This window comes from Rattus norvegicus, chromosome 7 (genome assembly GCF_021556685.1).
Source record: "Rattus norvegicus strain SHRSP/BbbUtx chromosome 7, alternate assembly SHRSP_T2T, whole genome shotgun sequence".
NCBI lineage: Eukaryota > Metazoa > Chordata > Mammalia > Rodentia > Muridae > Rattus > Rattus norvegicus.
In genome coordinates, this window is record NC_141540.1 from 117495658 (window position 1) to 117510428 (window position 14771).

General features: G+C 48.7%; 1 protein-coding gene and 1 long non-coding RNA gene across 10 annotated transcripts in view; both read right to left on the reverse strand.

Moving 5' to 3' along the window:
- Nucleotides 1–14771, reverse strand: part of Plec (plectin) — a 61203-nt gene that overhangs the window by 44900 nt on the left and 1532 nt on the right. For 7 of the 9 annotated variants that reach the window (XM_087558909.1, XM_087558907.1, XM_087558910.1 and 4 more), the window contains 1 exon segment: nt 14389–14593. In XM_087558909.1, coding sequence (XP_087415035.1) covers nt 14389–14587 — 199 coding nt within the window. In that variant the 5' untranslated portion in view covers nt 14588–14593. 9 annotated transcript variants of the gene reach the window in all.
- On the reverse strand, nt 514–3331 carry LOC148004859 (uncharacterized). Its single transcript, XR_015625728.1, has 2 exons — nt 1097–3331; nt 514–694 (listed from the first exon to the last, which is right to left on the reverse strand). It is a non-coding gene; the product is annotated as an uncharacterized LOC148004859 (long non-coding RNA).

Here is a 14771-nt window from a genome sequence, read left to right on the forward strand (position 1 = left end):
GGACAAACGGCTCAGCAGTTAAGAGCACTTGTTGCTCTGGAACTGAACTTGGGATCTTCAATTCCAGGGAATCTAACTCCTCTTCCACAGATACCGGGAACACATGTGGTACACAACACATGTGCAAGCAAAATACCCATACACATAAAAAATCTGAAAAAAGGTGGGGGGGTCCTTGAAAAAGAAAAAAGAAAAATAAGAAGAGTCAGGAGTCAGAATTCAAGGCTACCTTGATCTACAGAGTTTGATCCAGAACAGTTAGAGAAACTCAGTCTCAAACAAACAAACAAATAAACAAAAAAACATGTACACACACAAACTAAAGTTCACTGGACACCTTTGTAGTGACAATTTTGGAATCACAAATATTACAAGAATATAGTTTCATTTTAATCCCAGGTGTCTCAGATTGTCCACACAGCTGACTGTGATTTGCCTTGTGCTCTAGCAGAGGCGTGATTTTGCCAGCTGCAGGTAGTTTCTGTGACTGTGCGACATTCAGGATTCTGGGACTTTTTTTTTTTTAAAGATTTATTATTTATTTTATATATATAAGTACACTGTTACTGCCTTGAGACACACCAGAAGAGGGCATCAGATCCCATGACAGATGATTGTGAGCCACCATGTGGTTGCTGGGATTTGAACTCAGGACCTTTGGAAGAGCAATCAGTACTCTTAACCACTGAGCCATCTCTCCAGCCCGGGATTCTGGGACTTTTTAGAGGGTGTATAAATGCTAAGGCCCTGAGAGGTGAGGGCTATTGATGGGTTGTTGGTTGCTGTTGGTCATGGTTTGTGAAGTAGTTGTGCTCAAAGAAGAATAAACAAGAAATTAGATATCCTGATGGCTACCTAATCAGCAGGAAGTAGTCTGAGATAATGTCTCTCCCTTGCTGACCCCTGACTTTATCCAGGGATCTCTTCCCTTTCCTCTCATCTGTTTTTCTTTCCTATCTAATGTTAGGGGGGTTGAAAGGGTAAAAAAGGGGGGGGAGAAAAGTCGAAGAAGAACCCACAAAGTAGCAAAATACAGCGACACACCTCATCTAGTTGGCTGGGCTGCAGAGATGGCCCAGTGGTTAATCACATTCACCCATCTTCCAGAGAACCCATGTTCCCAGAACCCACATGGTGGCTCCAACCATCGCTAACCCCAGTTCAGGAGGAGCTGACATCTCCTCCAGCCTCTGAGGGCGTGAGGCATCTCATAAGCCAGGCAGAGTGGCAGCGGTGGCACGTCTATAGTCCAGCACTGGGGAGTGGGAGGTAGGAGAATCAGAACCTCAAAGTCAGGTCTAGCTACACGGTGCGTTTGAGGCTAATAACTCTGGGATACAGGAGACCTTCCCCATCCCCTGCAAAAATAAAAGATAGAAAGAAAGGAGGAAAAGAAAAGAAAGTGTGGAGGTTTGGAATGCTCCTATAGGCTCACACGTTTGAATGCTTGGTCTCCAGTTAGTGGAACAGTTTGGGAAGGAATAGAGGGTGTGGGGGTGGTACGTCAATGGGTCTGGGCTTTGAGGTATCTAAAGACCTCAACAGACCCGGTCTCTTTCTCTCTGCCTGCAGATCAGGATGTAAGCTCTTAGGAATTGCTCCAGTTAACATCCCTGCCCGTCACCATGCTCCCTGCCGCGATGGTGATGGACTCCAACCATCTGAAGCTATAGGCAAGTCCCTAATTATATGCCTTCCTTAAGAAGTTGCTGTGGTTGTGATGTCTATTCAAACCAACGGTACACTAAGAGAAGGGAGGGAGGGAAGGGAGGAAAGGAGGGAGGAAGGGAGGGATGGAGGGGGATAGGAGGGGCAGAGGGAGGTTAGTGGGGTGAGGCCTTTAATTCCAGCATTCGAAAGGAAAAAGCAGATATGGATCTTTATAAATCCGAGGCCATGTTGATCTATATAGTGGGTTCCAGGGGTATATAGTAAGATCCTGTAAAGAAGGAGGAAGAGGCAGATAGTTCTTTTGACTTTGAGGCTAGCCTGGTCTACAGAGCCAGTTCCAGAAGCCAGGACTACACAGAGAAACCATGCCATTGCCCTCCCAACCCCCCCACCCCCAAAAAAAGGAGGATTAGGAGGAGAAATAATTGAGAAAGACATTCTCTTGCGTACTACAATCAAGGTGATCCTTGGAGCGGCCAGGTTGACTGGGTTGCGCCCCACTGCGGGTGTGGCAAACGCGGACGGTTAGCTGAAAGGATTTCCAAGCGGCTATGGCTCAGTCTCTTCTTGTGGCTCATCTTAAAGGTCAGGAAGAAAAGGAGATCGAGGAAGCAACTGTTAAGCAAAAGGAAGCCAGCATTGGTGATTTGGGAAATTCACAGGCTATTCAGTTTGCAGAGATGCTGACATGGGGAGCGCCACTGTCTGGACAGGATGCTCTGGAAAGAAAGGCACATGTGTGACTAGATAGCCTTTTGCCTGACTGACTCATGAGTCCATTCAACTGCCTCTGCAGAGTCAGGAGGAAAGAGATTACCCAGAAAAGCCCTGTGGCGGGATCTCTGTGACACAGAAGGCAGGCACAGATTTATGAAAATGCTCTGCCAGAAATGACTCTTGCCAGCCTGGACTAAAGGGACAGACAGAAGGAAACGGAAGTGCTAGACTTCCAAGATGCTATAACAGGAACAGGGTGGTAAACGCAGTCAGCTGCGGGCATGCCTTTCAAAAAAGGGCAGCAAAATGGCCTCCTTCTCCTTCCTGGGTAAAGGATTCCTTTGCCTCCGGGAAACAATAAGTGTCCCTGTCAATAGCCAACTGCCCAACTTAGAGGACCCTACCACAACTAACCCAGGGCCCATGCCCCTCAGAGGTCAGGAATGAAGAGCCCTAAAGGGCTATACCCCAAGCCACACAGGGATCACCTTCATCTTGCACCAGCTTCTACTCCCCAGCAGCACCCCCCTCCCCATTCCTTAGTGCCAGGAATCTGACTGCACCTCTAAAGAATCCTGCTGAAGTCTCTCTAGTCCCTCATCCAATGCCCCCAGGACTCTATCTGCTCTCAGGACTTGGCGCTCAAACAGATGTGATGGCTTAGGCCTTGAATCCCAGCACTAGGGATGCAGGCAGACCAGCCTAGTCTACTTAAGAGTTCCAGGCTAGCCGAAGCTAGAGACCTCAATGCCATGTAGCCCTCTCCACCTAGCCTGCATCCTCCCAGTCCCTAGACTTGGAGGGTCTTGGGGGACAGGTCTTCCCTACAGGTGGCTCCAATGAAATGTCCCCTGTCAGGCCCAATCCAGCATTTCTGAGCAGGTTGGCTCTCTAGTCACGTCCCCATCTGAGTCAGCTGTATACACCCAGTGCCAACCTACTCTTCTGCTTTCCCTAACATGGACATGCTGCCCCATCTCAAGTGTTCTCCGTCTTCGTTGCCACCTCAGTAACTTCTTAGGGAAACTAAGGAATCATTTCAGGGAGTTGTAGTGCCTGCGGGGTCCAGCTCAGAGCCCACCTGTCTCTCTCAGCAAGTGGGGTGGGGCTTGGCTCAGGATGCAGAGATGCAGCGAGCCATGTGCCTTGCTCTCAGAAGCTGAGTTTGGTGAGGAAAACGATGTCTAAAATATTCCTTGTTGCTCATGAACCCACATCCAGACCCTGAAGCCCTCCTATAAAACAAACAAACAGATGTGTGTGGGTTTTAGTTTTGTCTTTATTTTATTTGTATGTATGCATGTGTCTCCCTCTGTGTGTGTACACATGTATGCACATATATGTGCAGGTGCCAGAAGAGGACACTGGATTCTCCCAGAGCTAAAGCTACAGACTATGATTGTGAGTCTCCAGGTGTGAATGCTGCAAACCAAACGTGGGTCCTCTGGAGAAGCAGCGACGGATCCTAACCACAGAGCCATGCCTCCAGCCCATGGTTTTGTTTTTCAATAAAAGAAAGCCATTCAAAGCACAGCATAAAATCCAAAGGTCACAGAGTGAAAACTGGCAAATTTGAAAGACTCCTGGCCAGGAACTGTGGTACACACAGTTTCAGCTGAAGCAGATCACTTGAGCACAAGAGTTTGAGACCAGCTTGAGAAACATAGCAAGACCCCATCCCAAGTAATAATAATAATAGTTGTTACCAATATATAATTAATAAATAATTAATAAAATTAATATTATTTTGGGCTGAAACAGGGCTTCTCTGTGTAGCCCTAGATGTCCTAAAACCCACTCTGTAGACCAGGCTGGTCTCAAACTCATAGACTTGCCTGCCTCTGCCTCCAAGTACTGGTAATAAAAGCATGAGACACCACTCCTGGCTCCAATAATAATTATTTTTATTATTAAAATAAATAATTAAAACAAATTTGCCCAAAGTCACTGTCAACAGACTTAATTAAAGACAGGCTGATAGCTGGGAGGCAGAGGCAGGCGGATCTCTGAGTTTGAGGCCAGCCTGGTCTACAGAGTGAGTTCCAGGGCAGCCAGGGCTCCACAGTAAAGGAACTCTAATTCCAAAAGCAAAGCAAAGCAAAGCAAAGCAAAACAAACAAACAGATAAATTGATGATGTTAGATTGAGCAGTTGGAATATAAGGGATCCAAAAATCATTGTTATCTGGTCTGGGCAGTGATTGCAGGCCCACTTTGAAATGTATAGATGTTTGTGTAGATTTGTACAATTTTCTACAGCTATGCTTCAATAAAAACTTCCCTTGCTTACAAAATAACCAGAAACTATGAAGTTTACATCATGCATAAAGATATAAATATCTAAGGAACTCTCACAAGGGAAAATAATCTTTGGAAAATGGAGCACTGGCTCAGTCAGTAAAATGGCTGCCACACAGGCACGAGGACTCCTCCAACCCATGTCAAAAGCCTGGCATGGGGATGAAAAGATGGCTCAGTGGTTAAGAGTACTTGCTGCCCTTCCAGAGGACCTGGGTTCAATTCCCAGCAACCACATGGAGGCTCACAACAGTCTGTAACTCCGGTTCCTGAAGATCTGACTCTTTTCTTGCCTCCACAGGCACAAGGCACATTTATGGTACCCAGACATGTATGCAGACAAATACTTACACACATAAAGAAGTTAAAGGAAATGCTTATACACACACACACACACATACACACACACACACACACACACACACACACACCAGGTAGAGCAGCAAAATGTTCATAATCCCAGTGCTGGATTGACAGAGAGAGGCAGATCCGTGGGGCTCCCAGACAGATCAGCCTAGCCTACTTAGGAGACACCCTGAATCCAGACAGACAGACCACAGACCGACAGACAAGATAGCAGCAGGGAATGACATTGAGGTTGTTCTCTGACCTCTGTATCTCATACATGCTCACATATGTGTACTTGCATCCACCATAACACATGTCACCTAACATACACACACACACACACACACACACACACACACACACACACAGAGTGGTGGGGAGCAAAGGAAAAGTTTATATCAAAATAACACTTTTAAACAGGCAACTCAACACCCCCCAAAAAACAAACAAACAAACAAACAAACAAACCTGCAAACAGGCAGGGAGTGAGGCCTCTCAGTGGGTACAGGCATTGCTGATGATCTAAGCTCAATCCACAGAGCCCACAAGGTGGACGCAAAGAAACAACACTTAAAATTTCTCCTTACCTCCACGTGCACACTGTAACATATACATGATATCTATCTCTCTCACCTTCCCCCATCACAACACACATACACACGAAAAATGTTATTTTGTCTTTTTTTTTTTCACTTCCGGAGCAGAGGACTGAACCCAGGGCCTTGCGCTTACTAGGCAAGCGCTTTACCACTGAGCTAAATCCCCAGCCCCACGAAAAATGTAAAAATTAGAAATATGAATGGCTAATGACTCTACAAGACAATGCTGGCTTTCGTTAATAATCAAATAGCATAGGATAATTCAAGTTAGAATTTTCTCTGCAAGACTGTAGAAAGTTGTGTTACATCTGAAGGACTCATCTACACTGGAGATCAATCTAGAAATATGACATTTTTAATTTTTATTTGTGTGTGTGTGTGTGTGTGTGTGTGTGTGTACCTATTTGAGAACACATGTGTGTGCACAAATGTGCCAGGAGAGCTTGTGGAAGGCAGACAACAACCTTCAGAGTTAGTGCTCCCCTTCCTCCGTGGGCCCTGGGGATTGAACTCAGGTTGTCAGGTGCACGATGCCAGTGTTTTTTATCCATGGAGTCAGCCTGGCCCTAGAAACACAACCTTTTTTTAAAAAAATTATTGTTTAAGACTTTATTTTTACTGTTGTTTTATTTATATGTGTGGGTTTGTGTCTGTGTGTGCCACATGAGTGCAGCAGGTGCCTGTGGAAGCCAGAAGGCGGTGCTGGAACCCCTGGAGCTGAAATAACAGAAATCAGCCAGCCAGGGTGGGCTAGGCGACTAGAACTCAGGTTTTCTGGAAGACAAGTGCTCTAACCCACCAACTTATCTCTCCAGCTCCAGTAACCTTTAAAAATAAGTTCAATGTCCACCTAAGGACCAAGTAAATAAACAGTGATGCCTCCAGGTAATAGAGTGTTTTGTAATCGTTTAAAACCACGAGACTGAGGGTTGGGGATTTAGCTCAGTGATAGAGCGCTTGCCTAGCAAGCGCAAGGCCCTGGGTTCGGTCCCCAGCTCCGGAAAAACAAAAAAAAAACAAAAAAAAAAAAAAAAACACGAGACTGTAGCATTCAATAGGGAAAAAAAAAATCTTTGCAACAAATCGTGCTGGGACAACAGACTATCCACACGCTAAAGTAGATATCTACTCCGTGCCATGCCCCAAACTTAAAACAGACCAAAGACCTCAACATTAGAACTAAATATAGGGGCTGGAGAGTAGCTCAGCTCTGAACACTGGCTGCTCTTTTGGATGGCACAGGTTCAAGGCCCAGCTTTTACAAGGCATCTGTAACTCTAGTCCAGGGTGATCCGATGCGCTCTTCTGGCCTCTACAGGTGCTGCACACACATGGTGTATGTACAAGCGGCAATATACTCACAAACTGAATTTTTTTTTTTTTTTTTTTTTTTTTTGTGGCTTACACCTTTAATCCCAGCACTCAGGAGGCAGTAGGTGGATCTCTGAGGCCAGCCTGGTCTACAGATGAAGATCCAGGACAGCCAAGGCCACAACAGAGAAACCCTGCCTTCAAAACAAAATAAACAAAACAAAAAAAAAAAGAGGAGGGAGAGGAGAAGGACGAGGCGGTGGAGGAGAAAAAGAAGAGGAGGAGGGAGAGGAGGAGGAGAAAAAAAAAGCCAAACTGAATTTTTTTAAAAAAGATTAATGAGCTACCACTGGAAGTGTAGCTCAGTGGTGACCCCTCACCTCTCATATTGGAAGCCTTTCAATCCTAGAACCACAAAGATAGATAGATAGATAGATAGATAGATAGATAGATAGATAGATAGATAGATAGATAGATAGGACAAATAGTAAGTGTAAAAGTAAAATAAGAATGGAACTGGAGAGATGGCTCAGTGGTTAAGAGCACTGGCTGCTCTTCCAGAGATCCTGACCTCAATTCCCAGCAACCACATGGTGACTCACAACCATCTGTAATGAGATCCGATGCCCTCTTCTGGTGTGTCTGAACAGCTACAGTGTACTTATATATAATAAATAATAAATAAATCCTTTTTAAATTTTCAGAAAAAGAGGAGGAAGAGGAAGGAGAGAAGGAGGAGGAGGAAGAAAAGCCATAAGCATAAAATTATCTGGCTTTGGTTAGAGCAATAGTTTCTTAGATATGACATGTAAAGCATAACCAACCAAAAATAAATCAATAAATCAGATATGTGATAATAATGAAAACTTAATACACTTTCTGAGCTGGGAAGACGGCTCCACAGGTACAGACACTTAACCACCAGGCTGAGGGGCTGAGTTTCATCCCCGATCCCACGTGGAAGGAAAGAAGTAAATTCCACGTACTGTCCTTTAACCTCCACGTGCTCACGGTGACATGCTTACCCCACCCAACACATAGTAAGTGCAAAATTCCTCAGTTAAAAGTGCTTCTTCAGGATGTAAGTATTCAAAAGATACTCCAATACATTAGAAAGGCACCTAGCAGGGGTTGGGGATTCAGCTCAGTGGTAGAGCACTTGCCTAGGAAGCGCAAGGCCCTGGGTTCGGTCCCCAGCTCCAAAAAAAAGAACCAAAAAAAAAAAAAAAAAAAAAAAGAAAGGCACCTAGCACGGCCTGGGTTCCACACGCTAGTCCACAAAAGGAAAACAATAATGGAAAAATTAATAGATAGGTAATGGAAAGAGGGGAGGAAATGTTCCAAAGAAATTAGAAACTTTACACAGTGATATTGGGAGAGAAGAATACTTCAGCTACTGTGAACACCATCTGGCAGGTCCTCAAATGGTTAAATATAGAATGACCACATGACCCAGCAATTCCACTCCTAGTCATCTACCCAAGAGAAAGACAGAAATCCACATGCAGATGTGTATGCGAATGCTAACAGACCGTTAGTCGTAACAATTCAAACATTCACTAGGAAATAAATATACACATAAATGTTGCTTTATCTATAAAATGAAGTATTATATCGTGATGGCTTATGTCCGGAAACTCAATACTCCAGAGGTGCAAGAGTATCGTGAGTTCAAGACCAGAAAGAGTTAAACTGTATGATCCTGTCACAAAAAAGAGAAAGGGCATAAAAGGGAGGTGGATAAAATACTGGTATATGTGAAAGAAGGCAGACTCAAATAGAAGGAGTCCATTTAGATAGATGAAGCAGCCCGTCCAGAATCCATAAGAGCTAAAAGCAGACCAGTTACGATAGCCGGGAACAGGGGGAGGAATGTTCTGGAACTGATTATGGTGGATGTACAACTCGGTAGATATTCTAATACATATAAAAAGGGCAATGATATAGGTGTGTGTACACTTTTTCCCCCCCCAAACAGGGTTTCTTTCAACTTTGGAGATCTGCCTGCCTCTGCCTCTGCCTCACACAAGTGCTGGGATGAAAGTACCACACCACTACGTCCTGGGAAATCGTACACTTTACGTAAGTGAATTGTATTCTGACCTGTGAAATGCATCCAAACACTAGGCATGGGGTCAACAGAATAAGGGCTGATAAGGAATGCCAGTGTCTCCAGAGGTAGTCAACTCCGGAGGTCATCATAGCTGGAGAACTGGTGAGTACAGGAAGCTCTGTCTCCCTCCCTCCCCCTCACAAATACCAGCAGCACCAGCAGCACCAGCAGCACCAGCAGCACCTCCTTACTACTTGTCTAAGGTAGTTCTACTGTGCCAGACTTCTTTTTAGTTTTTCCTTTCCACAGTTAAGAGATCATAAGTCCTCTCATAAGAGCCCCAAACAACTGCCAACCTTCACCCTGGCCAGCCGAGCCCTAACTGCAGAGGATCCCTGGACAGTCACCGTTCATCATCGGTACAAACACCCTGTGAGCGCAAGCTGGGGGGTTGGGGGGAGTGCTGGTGCCAGGGACAAAGATAACAGAGCTCAGAGTCCAGTGTGAAGAAGGACAGGAACACAGGAGAAGGTACCACCCACAGCACTACCAGGTAGGCCACAGCCTTCAAAGGGCTTCGGGAGACCCCGAACAAGTTTTGCTGTAGACATATGGATATAGCTCCCAGTCTCTTTTCAACCTACCTTCTCCTCAGCCTGGTGTGGGTCTCTCAGGCAGATTCCCAACCCCCAATCCTTACCCACTCACCAAGAGTACTCACTCCTGCCTCAACTCTTATGCCTTCTGCCCTGACGACCTGGCAGTGTGGCCAGCACTCCGCCCAGAGCTACCCTGCCACCCACGCTGCCTGTTACCGTATGGTTCCCATAATTGATGAGGTAGTGTTAAAGGGGCTGCTCTTGTCACCCCTGAACTGTGTGCCCTGACTCATACTTGGGGGTGGAGGAGGACTCAAGCCTTGTCTTCTTTACCAAACATCCCATTTCGTATACTTAAATTATCCCCGCTTCCTCAAAACGTTCCCTGCCCTCCTCATGGCCACAGCTCCTGTAGCCCAGCAGCATGGTGCAGCTCTGTGAGCCATCACAGACCAGGCTTGGGGAACCAAGGGGTCAAGATGCCTTTCACAGGTGGGCCAATTGGCAGTATAGGTCACCAGCCCACGAGGCAAGGGTGCTGCTACCCTCCGTCTGGTTAGGCACTCAGAGCGTTCTCTCTAGCCACAAGCTCCACGGGTTTTTAACTCTGGGGGAATCTCCACAGATAAGAGGCTGGGTAGATCCGGAAGCCAGAGGGACTCAAATAGACAGGAAGTTTAGAAAGTTTTGGGAAAAGAAATGCCCTGTGGGGAGGGCTGGGGTTTTCCAAAGAAGAGCAGCCAGGGAAGACTCTAGGGAGGAGGCCTGGAAAGTTGTAAATAGGAAGGAAGGTCAAAGGGATGAGAGTCAAAAGGTGGAGGTAGCGTCTCTTTAAAGGCTAGGGCCCTTCCTCAGGTCAGGCACTGGGACGCGGACCATCCTAGTGCAGGCAAGCTTCCCTACCTTCAGAGAATTAGCCAACGGTAATTCCTGGCTCTGCCCCCAAGGGCAGAACAGAGGCATAACCACCTAACGGGGAGCATAAGACAGCTCTCCATATCCTTGCAATCCAGGGACCTCAGCAGCCCGACGGGACCACTAGGGTACGGTCTCAATGAGATTACTAGGGTCAGGCCTCAAAAGGAAGCAGGACGCACGGGGCACATGTGGCCTCCTCTAGGCTATTCCTTTCTTTGGTCTGTAGCTCCAGTCCTTAGCCATCTCCTGTATGGAGTCAGAGTCAAGGAGACTCTGCTACTCCAGCACGCCTCAGAAGCATTCTTGATCCTCGCTCACCACTCCAGGAGCCCCCAGCACCTGCTATCCTGCTTAGCAACGCAGCTACTTTGAGGCTGGTGAGACACACACGTACAGGCAGCTGCACTGTCACATGACAATCCCACTTCAGGCAGCACTCCTGGACCCACCGCCCTCTTCACCAGCCTCCAAGGCCACCCATGCCAGAAGACAGACAAGGACTGATATATGCCCAGTGGGCCTAACATAAACCTCTGTCTCCAGTGGAACTAGGCTAGCTAAGGACACAGAGATGGGCCCAAAGAACCTCCAGGGACCTGTCAGTACACTCCCGGGTGAGCAGGAAACCCCCCTACCTCAGGAAGAAGAGGCCATCATGGCTTTAGCATGATACCTAGACAAGGCTCTGGCACTAGGCCATATAAGCCCAGCAAACCAATCAGACAAGGAAGGTTTGAAAGGCCACTATATATAGTCAATACTGGTCTATACAGTACTGCCCTGGGGCCTGCCAGCAGCGCTGTGGCCCAAGGAGACAGATATGTCCTTGCCCCACACCATTCCATATAGACCCTTGAGTGAGCATCAGCCCAGCCTTCCCAATGGTTCTCTAAAGGTACTGTGACTGTGGTCAGACTCAAGAGCCCACAGTCCCAGGAGCATCTCTACCTGATCCTCAAGAGCAAACCAGCCAGCTACAAAACTAGCAGACCCTCACCCAACACAGCCACTGTGCCTCCAATACTGTGAAACATACCCAGCTTGGGCAGGGTGTGGGGTGGAGTAGCACCCAGGCTCCAGGCAATGCTGTAGCAGGACTCTCCCTGAGCTGCCCTTGGGGGCAGAGCCAGCAAAACCAGCCATGTGGAGCTGGAACCTGTTTTGTTGGGCTCTGCCTGGGACTGCCATATCAACCCTCCTCAGTGACAAATACCCAGACCTCTAAGTCTTGGAAAGTTGGGAGGTACAGTTGGACTCATGCCTACTTAGAGCTAGCTTACAGACCCCCAACCCAGAGCCGAGCATTTGGACCTTGAGTGGCTGACAGCGTCCAGAACCTGGGCAGGTCCAAGGCTCCAGGAGGGCATGGAGCAGGTTAAGTTGCCAAAGCCACAGACTGGGCTGGATAGGCGTTCTGAAGTTCCTCTAGACAAGAAGGGGCTATTTCCAGGGGACAAAGTCAGGGTGCGATGGAATTCCCTGCCCAGGGAGGGTGTGGCCCAGTCTTGACCAGTTTGGGGAGGTGAGGAGAGGCAGCAGCTATGCCATTCACTGCCAGGCAGTAGCAGCCACCCCCCACCCCACACAGGCAGTTGCCCGAGAGGAGAGGCAGGGAATGGCCTTAGCCTTGACCCACGTGTCTGCTAGGTAAAGACACCGGACACTGGTCTAGACTGAAGACCCTGGAAAGTCCTGCTTCACACACACACCCGCCCCCACCAGGGCCCACCCCAGTGGCTACCCGTGCCTCGAGATGTCCTATTAAGGTCATAGACGCGGGGGCTCAGTGGAGCGCATCCATCCCTTTCCTGGGCCCCGAAGGCTGCAGGGGGCGAGCGAAGTTAGTAAGACTTGTGGCGAATGACTGGGCTCTGTTGGGACAACGGTCGGGGACAGCAGCTGGGGACACGGCTGGCTGTCAGGCTGGCTAACCTGGAGGGGCCCCGCGCGCCCGAAAGGGCAGACAGAGGCCAGCGGCTCCGTACCTTTGTACTTCTCCCGCACCTCCTCGTAGGCCTGGATGAAGTCCTGTTCGTCGGGTGGTGGGCCGGACGTCAGCAGATGGGCCATGCTGGCGGGAGCAGAACGCAACGGGCCACCGCGCAAGGCCAGCCCTGGCGGCCGCTCTGCCCCCGCCGCCTCCGCGCGCACGGCTTAAAGAGGCCTCCCCCGCCCCGCCCCGCCCCGCACCCAGGATGCCCCACGGGCGGGGCGGGGCCGGGCCGGCCAGCAGCGGACCTGCGGGGTAGCTGAACTCGCTCGCTGCCTGGCGCCCCTTCGCGGGAGTCTGAGCCTTGATCCCACACACATCCAGTTGCAAACACTTCTTTGCCTACTCAGGAACCAGATGCGGCTAACAGAACTCGGTCAAGGGGGCCGTTTCCCTAGCCTGCCGCCGCTTCTCCAACGCCTTCGCCCCGGGCAACTTCACCTGGTCACCTGAATGAGGCCCTTCCTGCCTGGCTCCCTCCCTCCTTTCGCCGTTACTCTGAACTTCCCTCCATCATAACAGTGGAGATATATTGGCATCCCCGGAATATAAGAAGCCCTTAGAACATAGGAAAAAGTCGCACACAAAACAGACGCAGTACACAATTTACAAAAGAAAATACCTTAGTAATAAAAAATAGTCCCTTTCTATCCATCCGTCGAACACAGACCAGTCTCCCAGCATTGACACGCCTTCCTTTCCTGAACGAAACTGTACTGTTCCTGGAAACCTTAAACACTGTATGAACCATGAACAGAAGCTCTGCGTCTAGAAACCAGTCCTTAGAAAATTACCAGAGAGCACAAAGCATGTGGGGCTGGCTACAGCATGAAGGGCAATAAACACAGGAAACCCCCCCAAACAGTAAAAAGGGCTTCTGGGGTACCCTGTCTCTACCCTCACCCCTGTCTTTAAAGGTCTGAGGTAGTGAAGGGTATCCAAAAATCAAGTGGAAAAATAACCCCTTGTATAAGATCATCATAGTGTGTGTGCACGTGTGTGTACGTGTGTGTGCGTATGTGTGTGTATGCGTGTGTGTGTGTGTGTGTGTGTGTGTGTGTGTGTGTGTGTGTGTACAGGTGCGCGCACATCCACACATGCACTCAGATCAGGAATAGTCCTAGAGGCAGGGTGGGAAGCAGTTTTTTATCTGTTCCCTCCCATCTCCACAAGCTGCCGCTATGCTTCCACCAGCAAAGTTCCCAGATGTTGTACCATCTCCATGTTCAGGACCTGGCCTTTCAGCTCTCAAATCTACCCTTACCATTTCCTGCATTTCAAATGCCTCATCATCCCTGTTGATGGAATGGAGTCAGTTTTCCCTTTCCCAGGACATCCCACCCAATGGTCTCCAGCCTTAGGTGACCCACTTCTCAAAGGAACAGGCTGCCCTCCAGCTAGCTACCCTCCAACTGCCTGCTGCCTCCCATGGTGCCTTTCGCCTCAGTTCTTCCCATCCTCAAACTGGCAGGTCCTGAAAGGAACTGCTGGACTCTGGCTCATGGAGATTCTAGGGCTCTCACAGGCTAAAAACATCTTCTCCTTTCCAGGTGGCAATGTGCTCCCACCCTGATACGGCTGCCAAGTGACCAAGAAATTATTCCAACCGAAAAATCTGGACCCGTTTCCAGGAGACCACTGCTGAGCTGTTGCAGCAAGAAGCCAGACGTCAGCCTTTTAAAAGACCTCCAACCTCCTGCAGCTACCAAGGTGGAGCCAGCAGGTGGAGCTGTGCTACCTGAACTCACCAGTTCAGAATGAGCCCTCCTTCATAGCTGATCACCCCTGGTGTCTTATCCAATTCAACACCTGAACACAGTACATAGAAGGTGTTTGACGCTTATAATGATGAGGTAGGCTGACCAGACAGTCCCCTTCCCATTACCTGCAATGCGGATGACGGCCCGCTCTGCAGGATCCAAGACGCTCCCATTGCCCACAGAACCACCTCCACTCCGCCGGCTTCTCTGTGTTTTCCCAAGGTTCCAGGGCAGTGTGTCCCCGGGGCTGGGTGAACCACTGCTTCCATTGGAACTACCTTCAGCCACTGCCACTGGCCGTACCTCGGAGTCCTCCCCTGACATGGCCTCCTGGAGGGAAAGTAAGAAGGATTCACACTCTCACCTGTGGGTGAAGGTGATACTGTACATTGACCTACCACCTCCTTAACCTGAACATTGATACCAAGCTCCTATCTTGCCCATCACCCCTGATGTTCACCCCAGACCTTACAGTCTCTCTCCCATTCCTATCTATCCTCACCTCCAG